At 43.6% G+C, this 18,457-nt stretch overlaps 1 protein-coding gene across 5 annotated transcripts in view; it reads right to left on the bottom strand.

Annotated features, from left to right (window-relative positions):
- LOC123770546 (uncharacterized) overlaps positions 1-18,457 on the bottom strand; it is an 85,398-nt gene that overhangs the window by 39,210 nt on the left and 27,731 nt on the right. For 3 of the 5 annotated variants that reach the window (XR_011222201.1, XM_069301894.1, XM_069301895.1), the window contains exons 2-3: positions 11,232-11,387; positions 7,031-9,692 (exon numbers count right to left, since the gene is read on the bottom strand). Coding sequence is in view for 4 of the 5 variants with exons in the window: in XM_069301894.1 (XP_069157995.1) it covers positions 7,031-9,635 (2,605 nt within the window). In the remaining variant the exon portion in view is untranslated. The remainder of the gene's footprint in view (positions 1-7,030; positions 9,693-11,231; positions 11,388-18,457) is intronic. The other 2 variants (XM_069301893.1, XM_069301896.1) reach the window with 1 other exon arrangement.

Below are 18,457 nucleotides of genomic sequence, written 5' to 3'. Positions count from 1 at the left end.
TGCTACCTAACCGAACCTAACCTATAAAGATAGGTTAGGTTAGGTTAGGTAGGGTTGGTTAGGTTCGGTCATATATCTACGTTAATTTTAACTCCAATAAAATAAAATTGACCTCATACATAATGAAATGGGTAGCTTTATCATTTCATAAGAAAAAAAATTAGAGAAAATATATTAATTTAGGAAAACTTGGCTTATTAGGCAAATCGGGCCCTGCATAGTAGGCCGAGAAGTGCATTCTGGCTACTAGGTACGACACATATATATATATATATATATATATATATATATATATATATATATATATATATATATATATATATATATATATGTCGTACCTAATAGCCAGAACGCACTTCTCAGCCTACTATTCAAGGCCCGATTTGCCTAATAAGCCAAGTTTTCATGAATTAATGTTTTTTCGTCTACCTAACCTACCTAACCTAACCTAACCTAGCTTTTTTTGGCTACCTAACCTAACCTTACCTATAAATATAGGTTAGGTTAGGTTAGGTAGGGTTGGTTAGGTTCGGTCATATATCTACGTTAATTTTAACTCCAATAAAAAAAAATTGACCTCATACATAGAGAAAAGGGTTGCTTTATCATTTCATAAGAAAAAAATTATAGTAAATATATTAATTCAGGAAAACTTGGCTTATTAGGCAAATCGGGCCTTGAATAGTAGGCTGAGAAGTGAGTTCTGGCTACTAGGTACGACATATATATATATATATATATATATATATATATATATATATATATATATATATATATTATATGATATATATATATATATATATATATATATATATATATATATATATATATAACTGAAAACTCACACCCCAGAAGTGACTCGAACCCATACTCCTAGAAGCAACGCAACTGGTATGTACAAGACGCCTTAATCCACTTGACCATCACGACCGGACAAAATGAGGTGATAGCCGAGGCTATTTGAACCACCCCACCGCCGGCACTCGGATAGTTATCTTGGGCATAGCATTTTACCAAATCACCTCATTCTTAGTTCTTCATTCTCAAATCACCTCATTGCATATTGTCCAGGGGACCATTCTGGCTTGTTCGCATTTGTGTTCCTCACGTGTGCCCCTAAGAATGAGGTGATTTGGTAAAATGCTATGCCCAAGATAACTATCCGAGTGCCGGCGGTGGGGTGGTTCAAATAGCCTCGGCTATCACCTCATTTTGTCCGGTCGTGATGGTCAAGTGGATTAAGGCGTCTTGTACATACCAGTTGCGTTGCTTCTGGGAGTATGGGTTCGAGTCACTTCTGGGGTGTGAGTTTTCAGTTGCATATTGTCCAGGGGACCATTCTGGCTTGTTCGCATTTGTGTTCCTCACGTGTGCCCCTAAGAATGAGGTGATTTGGTAAAATGCTATGCCCAAGATAACTATCCGAGTGCCGGCGGTGGGGTGGTTCAAATAGCCTCGGCTATCACCTCATTTTGTCCGGTCGTGATGGTCAAGTGGATTAAGGCGTTTTGTACATACCAGTTGCGTTGCTTCTGGGAGTATGGGTTCGAGTCACTTCTGGGGTGTGAGTTTTCAGTTGCATATTGTCCAGGGGACCATTCTGGCTTGTTCGGATTTGTGTTCCTCACGTGTGCCCCTAAGAATGAGGTGATTTGGTAAAATGCTATGCCCAAGATAACTATCCGAGTGCCGGCGGTGGGGTGGTTCAAATAGCCTCGGCTATCACCTCATTTTGTCCGGTCGTGATGGTCAAGTGGATTAAGGCGTCTTGTACATACCAGTTGCGTTGCTTCTGGGAGTATGGGTTCGAGTCACTTCTGGGGTGTGAGTTTTCAGTTGCATATTGTCCAGGGGACCATTCTGGCTTGTTCGCATTTGTGTTCCTCACGTGTGCCCCTAAGAATGAGGTGATTTGGTAAAATGCTATGCCCAAGATAACTATCCGAGTGCCGGCGGTGGGGTGGTTCAAATAGCCTCGGCTATCACCTCATTTTGTCCGGTCGTGATGGTCAAGTGGATTAAGGCGTCTTGTACATACCAGTTGCGTTGCTTCTGGGAGTATGGGTTCGAGTCACTTCTAGGGTGTGAGTTTTCAGTTGCATATTGTCCAGGGGACCATTCTGGCTTGTTCGCATATATATATATATATATATATATATATATATATATATATATACATATATATATATATATATATATATATATATATATATATATATATATATATATATATATATATATATATATATTACAATGAAGGTGAAAAACATGGGGGGATACATAAGGGATAAACATAGGGGCTGCAGAAGGCTTATTGGCCCATACGAGGCATCTCCTATCTAAACACAAAGATTAATCCAGTGTAATTGGCCTGTTATGTTGGACATTGTCTTCTGTGTTGGCATCGATATGTTCTTGTCTTGTCCTTACTCTCATGGTGGGTAGAGTAAATAGTTCCGTGATTTGGGTGTTCATGGTAGGTCGCTCTATTCTTATGTGAATTGCCTCAAGAATTTGTAATCTTCTTGAATCTTGGGTTTTGTCTATTATGCAAGTATTCTTGTTCAACATTTCTCTTGTTAGAGTAATGTCATGGGCTTGTCTCATGTGATTCCTAGGGGCACCAGATTGAAGATGGCATGTCAAACGCCTCGTCAGCTTGGTCGACGTCATACCTATGTACTTACATTGAAGGTTACATCCTTCGTGGGGGCAAGTGTACATGTATACAACGCTTGACTGCTGTAGAGGGTTCTCCGTCGGCTTCGGGCTGTTTTTGATAAGGAGTTCGGAAGTCTTCTTGGTTTTGTAGAATATTATCAGGTTTATGTTTTGGTTAGGAGTAGTGCTTTTTACTCCTTTACGGATTATTTCTTTCATTATTCTTTCCTCTTTTATATGTTCACTGTGCATGGTTGATTTGTAATATAATTTTATTGGGGGTGTTGTGGTTTCTGTTCTAGGTTCTGAATTATACCAACGGTCCAAGTGTCTTCTTATAGCAGCGTTTATTTCCGCGTTGCTATATCCGTTGTTCACCAATACCTGAGTTACTCTTTCAAACTCTCTACTCACGTTGCTCCATTCAGAGCAGTGGGTAAGCGCTCGACGAATATAAGCATTGAGAACACTGGCTTTGTATCTTTGGGGGCACTCACTTCTACCGTTCAGGCATAATCCTATGTTGGTGGGCTTGGTATATACGTTGGTGCTTAAAGAGGTTCCTGTTTTTGTTATTAGTACATCCAAGAATGGCAGACTGTTATTTTCACTATTTTCATGTGTAAATCGGAGTACTGACTCTCTCTCTAGGTGTCTTTTTAGGTCAATTAGTTCATCTGAGTCTTTTACTATTACGAATATGTCATCTACATAACGGCAGTATACAGTTGGTTTTTGTCTGCTACTGAAGACCCTATCTTCGATGGTTACCATATAAAAATTAGCAAATAAAACTCCTAAGGGGGAGCCCATTGCTACTCCGTCTATTTGTAAATACATGTCTCCTTGTGGACTGATGAAAGGGGCTTCCTTTGTACATGCTTCGAGAAGACTTTTCAAGTGTGGCTCAGGTATGTCTAATTTGGGGGTGCTCTCGTCTCTGTATACTCTGTCCAGTATCATTCCTATGGTTGTGTCGACTGGGACGTTGGTAAAAAGGGATTCAACGTCCAGGGAAGCGATGATTCCATCGGGCTGGGTAGATTTGATCAATTCTAGGAAATCTGCTGATGATTGTAGACTAAACTTACTTGGAGTGTATGGAGTTAGGAGTTCATTGAGTTTCTTTGCCAGGTGATAAGTTGGGGTTGGTATTTGGCTGATTATAGGGCGTAGTGGGTTACCTGGTTTATGCGTCTTAACATTGCCGTAGGCATATCCTAAGCCATAGTCGCCTTGAAGTTTATTGAAATGCACACTACCTTTCTTTGCGTTGATTGCTGTAATTGTTTTGTTTACTTTACTTTGTTTTTTTTAAAGATTTAGAAATAATTGCCTAGGGTTATATATATATATATATATATATATATATATATATATATATATATATATATATATATATATATATATATATATATATATATATATATATATATATATATATATATATATATATATATATATATATATATATATAACCCTAGGCAATTATTTCTAAATCTTTGCTCAAAGTGTATGAGTCAATACCCCAGTTACTTTCACTACAAAATTATGGGGCCAACAAAACCAATTTCAACAGCCAGTACAAGAGAGACGAAATATCTAGTAACAGTATGTTGTACCTCAGATCATATGTGAGTCACATAAGACATGTGACTGAAATGAACAAGTGTGACCAATTAATCCAGTCAAATGTGACACCAAAAGTACTTGAAAGCCAACTAATAGTGAGTAAACAAAAAATACAAAGGGCTGTGCAGGCTGCAAATAACTATCTTCAAATCCTCATTTAACAAAATGTTCAACCAGGCACCTCCCATGCTGAAACTATACAATATGAGGAGAACGCCTGGATAAATATACAGTTCTTAGAACAATTAAATATAAACTCTGTCTTTCAAAATGCTCTAACAGCAAGTGGAGCTAATACATCAAACCCATTCAATGAAGTTCGTCTTCCTGCCATTGATTTGCCTCAATTTCATGGCAGACGTCAAAAACTTCGAATGTTACTGGAACACGTTTGATTCATTAGTGTAGTGATTGACACTAGATGGGACCTGGGTTTCAAACTCAGCAGGAAAATCTCACTGGAAGGATGCAACAGGACCCCACACAGAAAGAGGCACAGGTTCATGGAAGGAAGCGGCTGTTATTTCATTCGACGCGTCTCATGAACTTACCTCAGAAGCTGGAATAGACGGTCCAATTGGCCAAGAAATTTGGTGAATTTGAATAACTGTATAAGGAGGGCACTCACCACCCCTATATAACAGTTGGTACAGAAGAGGCAGTGGAACATCTAACGACTGACGGACTCAAGAATATTGTTTTGGTTACTCCTGAAGTAGAAGAACTAATTTACACAATGGTTACATTTTTTCAATATCCAACATACTTGGATCCTGAATTTCTGCTTCTCAACAATTAAAACGTTGTGTGGGCTAGGAAGAACATTGTACGTGGTGAAAAATAAAGCCAGATTGTTGCCCTCTTAAAGAGTGAGGTTTTAGAAAGACTTTTGTGCAAGGACTTGGATACAGGAAAGTGCCAAAATATATTGAGGAGCCCACACTATACATGAAGTGTTTTCGTTGGGGATATATGGCTAGGAAATTCTGGTTTGAACCCAGATAACGGTACTGTGGTAAGAAGCTTGACTCGTAAGAGTGTAGAGTCAGGATTGAAAAAGAAAAAAAAATTATGCCGTCTTGATACAATTGTGGCGGCATCCACAATGCTGGTTCCTCTATATGTCTCATGTGAAAAATTCCAAGCCGGCACCAATAAGCAGGGTAAACGAAGCTCCAAAGAAAGGCAAGATCGTACAGCAGGAACAAGGAAGAAACAATGGAGAAACAACGATAGCGCCCTTTGTCTAGATGTAACCAACGTTTGGGAGAAAGGAACAGCGACGATTAAGGCTAGCCTAGTGGCAGTAGGAAACGAAGCCGAAAAAGTGTACACTCGTGGTTATGAGGTGCAGAGCAGCGTTGTGGATTCTGCAGTTAGTACACAGATCTTGGAATGTTTTAAAAAGTTGAATACCTCTATGTGTGATTGAATTATTGAATAGAAGTTTGAAATAAATTATCCATCTAAACTTTCTCGCCTTAAAACTAAACAAATTAGTTTTAAGAGCAAGTAGTACTTCGGAATTGCAGAATTTGCTGTTTAATTTGCCTTTTCATGCGATACTATACCAGTATGATTATGTATACAGTAAAATTACACTTGTTTATATATAATACAAATGTTATGGTGTCCATCTATTTCTATAAAATGTGATGTATGCTTGTGTATCTGAACAAGGATGGAGGCCAGATGCTTGTGGCTAGCCTCACTCAACTTTCACACAAAGTATTTGGGGTAGGGAAGTATCGTAGCGTATCGGATTTTAAGGATTTCATAGCCAGAAAGGTGCATGCAGAGTCAACAAACAATAATAAGTGATATTTGTTTCAGTAATATAAATTTGTATAAGAGCATATAAAATTGCATATATCTCAGCTGTAAAAATTATAATTAAACTGCAAGTAAGAGTTGCAAGAGAACAGGAATGCATACTGTAGTGTTCCAAAAGAACTTGAGGGATGAAGAATTTGACGAATCAAATCAATTACCCACCAAACACACACCGAAACTACGACGTTGGTACAACGTTCGAACAAGTTTTAACACTTCCTAACCAGTTATAACAACCAATATAGCAAGTTGTAACAACGTTCTAATACGTCATAAACACGTTAAGCCAAGATGTAACAGCTTTATTACAAGTTGTAACAAGCGGAAAATAGAGACAGTTTCGGTTTGTGTTTCCATGGAAGGCTTTCCAAAATTGCATTATTCATACTTTACACTTTGGTACTATTATAAAAAAAATCAAAAGAGGGATACTAGTATTTTAACACTAAAATGTTATAAAGTCAGAAACCATGCAGTTAATATTGTTGAGGAAGAGGTGTCTAGATTCAGTGTGCCGCATCAAACACTATTAATATGAAATCTATGTTGTGCCAAATAATGTGAAGTTACTCTCTGTAATAGTGTCTGTTTTCTATATTTTTATTAGCATAAGATGACTCAATGTCAATAAAAGAGGAAAATAAATGAGGCAAGAGGTAATGGCATTAAAAGTTGAAGATCAGAACAACTTCGTTACAAAATGTAGAAATATGTATAACAGTACATTTAGGAACAGATGCTTAGAAAGCTTATAATTTCTGGATGGTTTTGCCATTTCAGTGTTTATTTTATCTATAAATAACATATGTATTGTCAAACACATTAAAACTGATGCTTAAACATCTTATTGATTATTTTTTACAGTTTACTAATAAACTATATGGATAAAAATAATAATATTTACTTAGTTCAGTGACACGGCAAAGGAGTGGCAGGTGATGTGTGAAGACGGGCAGTTGCTGCAGTGTGAGGCGCAGGGCGAGGCTCCGGAGGGTGGGAGGCAAGTGGGGTATGGCTGCCTCAGACAATCGACCCACAAACTTCTCCAAGGTACACCTACTGCCAGGAGTTGTCAATGTTTCTAAATATATGTTTGAAAGATCGTCATTTCTGCAAAAGTAGTGACCATAGAGAAGCACGTTTACAGTAATCGGTAGTGTCATCAAAACTCTCAGTGCTGGCATTAGTTGGTTTGGTTGTGGTCTACTTTCGATCTCCAGCACGATTTCGCTATCAGGTCTCACTCTCTTGAGAACAAGCGGGAGAACGGCACATGAATCAACACACTTTATCTTCCAACAATTCCAATCTTGCAACCTCTTACACACAGCATTGATAATGTGCTCGTTGCTGTGGGACTCGACTATGTGTTTTAAAAGGTTATCCACTTCAGGATCATTACACCACACAAGGTCAATAATCCAAGAAGCGAAATTTTGTTCCAATTCACGAACGTTCAGCACACAGGTAGCACTGAGCAAGATGTTCTGGTATCTGGATATATCAACCACATTTTGTCCCTCCAGCAGTACTCTGTGCACGAGGTTGGTGTTTCCCTGGTCGCCGAGCTGTTCCTCTGACATCAGCTGAGTGACCAGCCTCCTACCAGCACAATGCTCCTGGTACCTGGTGTGAAAATAGCCAAACACCCACACCATACGGAGACCCCGACGGTAGCTGGTTCTTGTGAAATAATTGGACAAGACCTCCTCCTGCGGCAGTCCTAGAGTTTTACACTTCTTCTTAATCTCCACTTCCGTCTCCGGCCTAAGGTAGTACTCCTGCCTCTGGATCCCTCTTAAACTAATCTCTTCAAAGAACAACAAAAACTGGTCACATTTTCCTTTAGGGTCGGTCACGTGTTTGTCTGTGAGTCTGGACACCAGTTGGCTGGTTATGAAGTCGTGAATCTTCTGATACATTTCAGAAATTGTTGTGAGATTGTTAAATTCTTCTGGGGCCTCGACGCACAGCAGCGCCAAGAAGGTCAAGATGAGTGGAGTGTTGAGGTACTCACCCACGAACTGACTCATCTGCTCCAGCCGAAGGATAAACCTGCCTGTGATGACACTCCGTTGGCTCTCTTCCTCCACCAGCACCTTGATGGTTCTCTCGGCGAACTCCACGCGACGTTCTGGAGTGATGCCCAAGACGAGGATGTTGCAGCGAGGTCTGGTGTGTGGGACGAGCTGTGACAGGTGTTGGTCCCACCCCGGCCGTGTGGTTATCACCAACCTCACATCCTTGCCAGGCAGGTGCAACAGCTCCTTCACCAGCCTTCCTGAATGGTCGTTGACCTCGTCGTAGCCGTCGATCAGGACTAATATATTTAAGCTCAGAATTATCTCCTTAAACAGCTGGAAGTCGGCACCAAAATTACAAAGTGTTTGAGGCAGCAACTGGCGGAGGAGATCATCAAAGGTATTAAGATGTGAGTCCCTGCACTGTACATAGAAAACGAGGTCCACAGTGCCCAGGTGACGTATGGCACCAGGGTCCTCTACCCACTTCTCGAGGATGAGCTTGAGTAAAGTTGTCTTGCCCATACCACCTTCCCCCGTCAGGAGGACACACTCAGGGACTCTTCCGTCCTCTCGTCTCATACTCAAGATGTCTTCATAGTTCACATCCTGGCCCTTGACCCTTGGTCTTGCCAAAATGACAGGATCTTCAAGGAGTCGCAGTCTTGTAAAAGCAAGACTTGGGTTGTATGCAATGTTGTAGAGTAGCCAGGGTGCGGGAACAATCTGGTACAGCAGTGTATACCCGTCAGTTAGCTCCTGCTTGCTCATCTGCTTAACCTCTTCTGTGATGTGGCTTTTGAACATCTTAATCTCCTGGTGGAGTTGAGAAACGTACTGCACATCTGAGGGATCCAGCGGCTCTCTGGCCATCAATAGCACACCCTCAGTATACTCGTTGACATCTCTGGTCACCTTGTGCACTTCCTGGCTGTCTCTCCCACACCGGACGCCGGCCTCAGCCAGCATCTTAACCAATAAATCCCTTAATTCCGTCAGTGTTTTCCTGAGGTCTTGCTCCGTCATTCTCATATATTCAAATGCCAACGTGTTTCGGTGTTGCTTCAGCTTGTAAATGAGGTGTTCAAGTGATGGTCCCTGAGGCCCTGGAGTGGTCCACGTGGGGTCATTCATCTCAGCCAGACCACACACACGTTGCAGGAGTTTATACAACAGGGTGATGTCAAAAGTTGCCGCGTCAGAGGAAGCTTCGAGTTTATCCCTCTGGTAATCATCGAAGACACGCCTGTACTGAGCATTGGTGTACCCCAAGTCCTGAGTGAGGTAAGTCACTACTGGGAAGGTGCCCCGGTACGACCACATAAACACACTTGCTAGCACGTCTCGTCCTGCCTTAGTCACAACCAGTTCATACCGGAATCTGTTCAGATCTTCGTGTTTGGTATCTAGACTTAGAGTCGAGGCAGACATACTGAGCTTCACAATCGAGGCAGACATACTGGGCTTCACAACAGAGCCAGGCAGCATATTGGTCTTCACAGTCGAGGCAGATATACTGGACTTCAAGTGTTACTTCCCTCACCACTTTTGTCGAGTTCCACATCAGCAATCGAAACAGAATCAAAGTTGAACAGGTGATTTTCAACTAGGTCTAGTTGATTACATTTTTTAAATAATTTGCAAATAAGTTGATGGGAACATCAACGTATCTGTATGATACTGTACGTAGAGAATAAAAAAATTCTCTACGTACTGTACATGAAGGATTAAATTCCTCTCAAGGTTCAGACGAACACAAAGTTATCAACAAATGTTGTGGACATTTGTTAATATTTGTATTAATTTTAATAGGGTTCATCTGTTACTGTTCACATACAGAAAGGTCAAGACTTTCCGTTTGGTATCTCCTCTGGCTTTGAAGGGTTTTGGGAAAGTGGTTCAATGTCAACAAATATTTTTTTACTAATTGTATATGAAAAGGGCTGCAATTGTTCCAAGTTTCAGTACTGCAGCCTAAATAGAAAGGGAGATTTTTATTTTTTTAATTTTTTTCAACGAATTTTACACATTTTCAAGTTTAAATTTGCAACCACAACTTTCAGATATAATCATTCTATGACACTTTTCTGACACATTAGCATATAATAAAGGATCTGTGGGAAGTGATTTTCTAAAACATCTCTAGTTTTCTTAATAGAAATAGTAAATATATCATGTTTATTGCTATTTATAAAATCAATAAATAAACTTAGGAAAAAACGCTTCTTCGGGATTTTAGAGACATAAGCTTTACATATAAGGTGTAAGTTTCATGTAAATTGAATAAAAAATGAAAGAGATATTTGAACTTTTATGTTACTTAAAAATAAATAAGAAAAAATAAAGTCTAAGGTGTTGCCATCTTTGACTTGAGGTTGACATCAACCAATTTCCTCCAAAATTGGCACCCTTACAGATAAGCTTACGTGCAGTCAGGTGTATAAGTTTCATGCAAATCGCCCGATAAACAAAAGAGAGAGAGATACAAAAAAAAAAAATTAACTACATTTTTTTTAATAAAAGTAATTATTATATTTTTTTAATATATGATATTGTGATAGCTGAGTCATAGACATGATTTCAGTTGACACTTGTGTTTGATAATAGTTTTTTACCATTTTGGAATAATTTTGACACCTATTTCAATACTTGTTTTCTCCCTTCCTATTTATGCTACGATGCTGAGACTTGGACCAGATGAAACTATTTTCATATACAACTCGTCAAAAAAGTTTGATTGGAATCGAACCAGTTTTCATTTATTGCATATTTGGATCGAAAACCATTCATATGCCCCCTTTTAGTCACTAACAGGAAGGCATAATTTAATTAATTTTCTTTATATTACTATTTTTTAGTTATATATCTTTGGATAATATATTTAAGGAATGTATTTTTAATTATCTGATGTATTCCTGCAAAAGATTTTATAATTTTTTTTTTATCTTTTTCAAATCCGTATCAATTCCTGGAAAGACAAAAAGGTAAAACTGAATAGCTGTTGTGCTTTTATAACGCACGTTTTATCCATAACTTAAATTCCAGGCATAATTAATATATAATATGCTCTCATGGCATGCTCACCTGTCCAGTTCAGTGAAGAAAACCGTGATTTGGCTCCCTCCTCCAGTCATCAAACTCTCACAACCTCTCAAGCTATTAACGGTGATGGTTCCCTGCACCACTCCTCTGGTGCTGCCGGAAGTGTAGTTGTCCTGGCAACGAGATGCGGCTCCTGTTCTGAGTGGGGAGCTTATATAAATAACTGGGCCTCCACACTAAAGACTGACTTGTTTGTCATACACTTCGCAGGCAAAGGAGTACATGTATCCCAATTTGACACGATAATTCTGAGAGACTCGGTCATCTCAGTTCAACACCTCAAGACAATCGCGTAACATGCTTGTATCTGATGCTAGGCACATCTATGTAAATAAAAATGGAAATGTTCGTTTGTTCAAAATCGCTAATCTCTGAAAGTTCTGCACCGATTGCTTTGAAATTTTCACGCAACGTTCCATTTGCATTCGAAGGTGTTTTTATATACATACTATATAGATGTCACGTCTGTGACGGGAAAAACTTGTTTTTTTTTTAAACTGTGTCTTCATGTGTTGTTCACGTAAGGAAAACCTTCGAAACCTCTTTACCAATTGCTTTGAAATTTTGACACAACGCTGCATTCGAATAGGCGCGTGTTTTTATATACCTACTATATAAATGCCTCACCTGTGACAGGAAAATACATGCTTTTTTGAAAAACCGCGCCATCTGTTGGACGTAAGAGCAACACACGCTGTAATCTGACACACGTTGAACACGAATGTTCTTCACAGATTGATTTGGAATTCTGACACATTTCATTCGAATACGCATATGTTTTTATATACCTTTTGTATAGATACCACACTTGTGACAGGTAAAAATATGCTTTCTTTGAAAAACAGTGCCATCTGTTGCACATAATAGCAACACACACTATACTAAATATGTCACGATTCCATTTCAGTGTTTCCGATTGCATTGATAAATAGTATTTTCACAGATTTCGATTTATTTTCATTTTGATTTAAGTATTTTGTGTCATTGCACTGGAATTGAGCTGTGTTGTTTACCATACCGTTCATTTCGTGAGAATAGTTTATTTCCTCTATTTTTTCATTGTTTTCCATTTCGTTTTTTTTAACTGTTTTTCTTATATTTCAGTGATGGGAACATTAGATCGTTTGATGTTCCCAATTTTCTGATGGGAATATCAAATCATTTGGGAATGCATCGCACAAGGGAGTGGGGAATGGTGGGGAGGTCGAGGGAACGAGAGTGGGGGAGGACGAGGGGACAGGGGAAGGGGTAATGGTGGGGAGGACGAGGAGACGGGGGAGTTAGGGATGGTGGGGACGAGGAGACAGGAGAATGGAGAATGGTGGGGAGGACAAGGGGCAGGGGAGTGGGGGATGGTGGGTAGGACGAAGGGGGCCGGGGGAGTGGGGAACGGTTGGGAGGATGAGGGGACGGGGGAGGGGAAAAATGGTGGGGGAGGACTGGGAGACAGGGGATGGTTGCTGTGGCTTAGCAACGCACATGCGTTGCTGAACCAGAGCAATGCATGGCCGGGTACAGCTAAAATATAATAAAATCATCATTGATGGAATCTGAGTGTGTTCCTTATGGATACCATCCCATACTGGCATGAGAACTAATGAGTTAGTTAAAGCATATGTTCTTAAAAAGGGAGTTGATTACCATCTTGAAATGCCTTTGAGCAGCCTGAACACAGTAATACAAGAGGGATCTTAAAATCCATGAGACAAAGTTAAATTCAAATTACCTATTCAATCCATCATTGTAGTAGTTTGTAAGAAGTGCTATATGGGGAGCCGGTCGGCCGAGCGGACAGCACGCTGGACTTGTGATCCTGTGGTCCCGGGTTCGATCCCGGGCGCCGGCGAGAAACAATGGGCAGAGTTTCTTTCACCCTATGCCTCTGTTACCTAGCAGTAAATAGGTACCTGGGTGTTAGTCAGCTGTCACGGGCTGCTTCCTGGGGGTGGAGGCCTGGTCGAGGACCGAGCCGCGGGGACACTAAAGCCCCGAAATCATCTCAAGATAAGATGCGTCATCCAGTAATAACAGAAGATTTCTAGATGTTACTTCTGCTAGGCTTAGGCTCAGATTCAAAAACCTCTGGCAGAATGCTCTACCAGTTGAGCAAAACTATTCATATTCCTAAAGTTACTACGTAATTGAGTGTGAAAAATTTCAGAATTAAAAAAAATAAAATCACCCTTGTATAAGAAATTATCAAGTAATTGATTAAAAATGATGTGGATGAAACAATCGGGATGATGGACAGAGTGTATCGTGATCCGACTTGTACCCCTCTTGACATACAAGAGAGCATACTGAGGAAATTAATCGAAGCTTGCACTAAAGAAGCATCCTTCTTGAGACCCGATGGGCACATGTATAAACAAGTAGATGGAGTCGCCATGGGTTCTCCCCTAAGTGTCCTGTTCTCGAATTTTTACATGGGGTAACAGAACAGAGGGTCTAAGTTGACATGGAATTAAAAGCTCCCTATACTGCAGGTACGTTGCCGACATATTTATGCAGGTACCTGATGTAGGACGTTTGCAGCAGTTGAAAGAGGCTTTCCAGCAAAATTAAGTGTTAAGTTTCACTTACGGGATGGAGAATGATGGGATGCTGCCCTTTCTAGATGTAACAATCACGGAAAGGAATGGCGGCTTTCATACTGCAGTTTACCCTAAGGAATCGAACATAGGAATGTGCCTTAATGCCAATAGGGACTGCACGGACAGGCACAAGCATAGTGTTGTCAACACCTACGTCGACCGAGCTCTCACTCACAGCTCTGGTTGAAAGCAGGTCGACGAGGAACTCTGTAGAGTAAGGCAGTTCCTAGTCAATAATGGCATCTTTAACGGTTATGTTGAAGACGTCATTAAAAGAAAGGTGAAACGCAGTGCAACCTCTGAAAAACCAACCAAGAGAACACGTGTTCCTCGTATTAGATTGTTTTACAGGATTTTTTTTCCACGGCTTATAAAACGGAGGAACAAATCCAGAAAGATTTTAATGATGGAAACATTATCCCTACAGACACCAATCAGAAGAAACAAATAACAATTTACTACAAAAACAAGATGACCGCTAACTTGCTTATGAAGAACTCCAGACACGAAGTAAAAAAATCCTTAAGAGAGACATATATATATATATCTCTCTTAAGATATATATATATATATATATATATATATATATATATATATATATGACTGAAAACTCACACCCCAGAAGTGACTCGAACCCATACTCCCAGGAGCAACGCAAATGGTAACTACAGGGCGCCTTAATCTGCTTGACCATCACGGCCGGACAAAAGGAAGTGGTAGCTGAAGCTATTTGAACCACTTCCCTGCCGGCAACTCGGATGGTAATCTTGGGCATAGCATTTCACCAAATCACCTCATTCTTTGGGGCACACGTGAGGAACACAAATGCAAACAAGCCTGAATGGTCCCCAGGACTATATGCGACTGAAAACTCACACCCCAGAAGTGACTCGAACCCATACTCCCAAGAGCAACGCAACTGGTAACTACAGGGCGCCTTAATCCGCTTGACCATCACGGCCGGACAAAAGGAAGTGGTAACCGAAGCTATTTGAACCACTTCCTCGCCGGCAACTCGGATGGTAATCTTGGGCATAGCATTTCACCAAATCACCTCATTCTTTGGGGCACACGTGAGGAACACAAATGCGAACAAGCCTGAATGGTGTTCTGGTGGTGATGTTGGTGTGTGGTGGTGACGGTGGTGTGTGGTGGTGACGGTGGTGTGTGGTGGTGACGGTGGTGTGTGGTGGTGAAGGTGGTGTGTGGTAGTGACGGTGGTGTGTGGTGGTGACGGTGGTGTGTGGTGGTGAAGGTGGTGTGTGGTAGTGACGGTTTTGTGTGGTGGTGACGGTGGTGTGTGGTGGTGATGGTGGTGTGTGGTAATGAAGGTGGTGTGTGGTGGTGACGGTGGTGTGTGGTGGTGACGGTGGTGTGTGGTGGTGACGGTGGTGTGTGGCGGTGAAGGTGGTGTGTGGTAGTGACGGTTTTGTGTGGTGGTGACGGTGGTGTTCTGGTGGTGATGTTGGTGTGTGGTGGTGACGGTGGTGTGTAGTGATGACAGTGGTGTGTGGTGTTGACGTGGTGTGTGGTAGTGTGTGGTGGTGACGGTGGTGTGTGGTGGTGACGGTGGTGTGTGATGGTGACGGTGATGTGTGATGGTGACGGTGGTGTGTAGTGGTGACCATGGTGTGTGATGGTGACGGTTGTGTGGTGGTGACGGTGGTGCGTGGTGGTGACGGTGGTGTGTGGTGGTGACGGTGGTGTGTGGTGGTGACGGTAGTGTGTGGTGGTATGTGGTGGTGAAGGTGGTGTGTGTTGGTGACGGTGGTGTGTGTTGGTGACGGTTGTGTGTGGTGGTGACGGTGGTGTGTAGTGGTGACAATGGCGTGTCGTGGTGACGGTGGTGTGTGATGGTGGTGTGTGATGGTGACGGTGGTGTGTGGTGGTGACGGTGGTGTTTGGTGTTGACGGTGGTGTGTGGTGGTGATGGTGGTTTCTGGTTGTGAAGGTGGTGTGTGGTGGTGACAGTGGTGTGTGATGGTGACGTTGGTGTGTGGTGGTGACGGTTATGTGTGGTGGTGACGGTGGTGTGTGGTGGTGTGTGGTGGTGTGTGGTGGTGACGGTGGTGTGTGGTGGTGACTGTGGTGTGTGGTGGTGACGGTGGTGTGTGGTGGTGACGGTTATGTGTGATGGTGACGGTGGTGTGTGGTGGTGACGGTGGTGTGTGGTAGTGACGGTGATGTATGATGGTGACGGTGGTGTGTGGTGGTGTGGTGATGGTTACGGGGGTGTGTGGTGGTGACGGTAATGTGTAATGGTGACGGTGGTGTGTGGTGGTGACGGTGTTGTGTGATGGTGACGGTGGTGTATGGTGGTGACGGTGGTGTGAGGGGGTGACGGTGGTGTGTGGTGGTGACGGTCGTGTGTGGTGGTATGTGGTGGTGACGGTCGTGTGTGGTGGTGACGTTGGTGTGTGGTGGTGACGGTGATGTGTGATGGTGACGGTTGTGTGTGGTGGTGACGGTGGTGTGTGGTGGTAACAGTGGTGACGGTGGTGTGTGGTAGTGACGGTGGTGTGTGGTGGTGAAGGTGGTATGTGGTGGTGACGATGGTGTGTGGTGGTGACGATGGTGTGTGGTGAAGACGGGGGGGGGGTGTGGTGGTGACGGTGGTGTGTGGTGATGATGGTGGTGTGTGGTGGTGACGGTGGTGTGCGATGGTGACGGTGGTATGTGGTGGTGACAGTGGTGTGTGGTGGTGACAGTGGTGTGTGGTGGTGTGTGGTGGTGTGTGATGGTGACGGTGGTGACAGTGCTGTGTGATGGTGACGGTGGTGTGTGGTGGTGACGGTGGTGTGTGGTGGTGACGGTGGTGTGTGGTGGTGACGGTGGTGTGTGGTGGTGACGGTGGTGAAGCTGGTGTGTGGTGGTGACGGTGGTGTGCGGTGGTGACAATGGTGTGTGTTGGTAACGGCGGTGTGTGTGGTGATGACGGTGATGTGTGGTGGTGACGGTGGTGTGTGATGGTGACGGTGGTGTGTGGTGGTGACAGTGGTGTGAATTGGTGACGGTGGTGTGTGGTGGTGACGGTGGTGAGTGGTGGTGTGTTGTGGTGTATGGTGGTGAGGGTGGTGACGGTGGTGACGGTGGTGAGTGGTGGTGTGTGGTGGTGTGTGGTGGTCACAGTAGTGACGGTGGTGTGTGGTGGTTGACGGTGGTGTGTAGTGGTGAAGGTGGTGGTGACATTGGTGTGTGATAGTGACGGTGGTGTGTGGTGGTGACGGTGGTGTGTGGTGGTGACGGTGGTGTGGGGTGGTGACGGTGGTGTGTGGTGGTGACGGTGGTGTGTGGTGGTGACGGTGGTCTGTGGTGGTGACGGTGGTGTGTGGTGGTGACGGTGGTGTGTGGTGGTGACAGTGGTGTGTGGTGGTGACGATGGTGTGGTGTTGTGGCGGTGGTGTGTGGTGGTGACTGTGGTGTATGGTGGTGACGGTGGTGAGTGGTGGCGGCGGTGGTGTGTGGTGGTGACAGTGGTGTGTGGTGGTGTGGTGGTGGTGACGGTGGTGTGTGGTGGTGACGGTGGTGTGTGGTAGTGACGGTTTTGTGTGGTGGTGACGGTGGTGTGTGGTGGTGAAGGTGGTGTGTGGTAGTGACGGTTTTGTGTGGTGGTGACGGTGGTGTGTGGTGGTGACGGTGGTGTGTGGTGGTGACAGTGGTGTGTAGTGATGACGGTGGTGTGTGCTGTTGACGTGGTGTATGGTAGTGTGTTGTGGTGACGGTGGTGTGTGGTGGTGACGGTGATGTGTGATGGTGACGGTGGTGTGTGTTGGTGACGATGGTGTGTGATGGTGACGGTGATGTGTGATGGTGACAGTGGTGTGTGTTGGTGACGATGGTGTGTGATGGTGACGGTTGTGTGGTGGTGACGGTGGTGCGTGGTGGTGACGGTGGTGTGTGGTGGTGACGGTGGTGCGTGGTGGTGACGGTGGTGTGTGGTGGTATGTGGTGGTGAAGGTGGTGTGTGTTGGTGACGGTGGTGTGTGTTGGTGACGGTTGTGTGTGGTGGTGACGGTGGTGTGTAGTGGTGACAATGGCGTGTCGTGGTGACGGTGGTGTGTGATGGTGGTGTGTGATGGTGACGGTGGTGTGTGGTGGTGACGGTGGTGTGTGGTGTTGACGGTGGTGTGTGGTGGTGATGGTGGTTTCTGGTTGTGAAGGTGGTGTGTGATGGTGACGGTGGTGTGTGGTGGTGACAGTGGTGTGTGATGGTGACGTTGGTGTGTGGTGGTGACGGTTATGTGTGGTGGTGACGGTGGTGTGTGGTGGTGACGGTGGTGTGTGGTGGTGACGGTGGTGTGTGGTGGTGATGGTGGTGTGTGGTGGTGACAGTGGTGTGTGATGGTGACGTTGGTGTGTGGTGGTGACGTTGGTGTGTGGTGGAGACGGTGGTGTGTGGTGGTGTGTGGTGGTGTGTGGTGGTGTGTGGTGGTGACGGTGGTGAGTGGTGGTGTGTTGTGGTGTATGGTGGTGACGGTGGTGAGGGTGGTGACGGTGGTGACGGTGGTGAGTGGTGGTGTGTGGTGGTGACAGTAGTGACGGTGGTGTGTGGTGGTTGACGGTGGTGTGTGGTGGTGAAGGTGGTGGTGACGGTGGTGTGTGATAGTGACGGTG

This window comes from Procambarus clarkii, chromosome 46 (genome assembly GCF_040958095.1).
Source record: "Procambarus clarkii isolate CNS0578487 chromosome 46, FALCON_Pclarkii_2.0, whole genome shotgun sequence".
NCBI lineage: Eukaryota > Metazoa > Arthropoda > Malacostraca > Decapoda > Cambaridae > Procambarus > Procambarus clarkii.
This window is presented reverse-complemented; position numbering and strand designations above follow the sequence as displayed.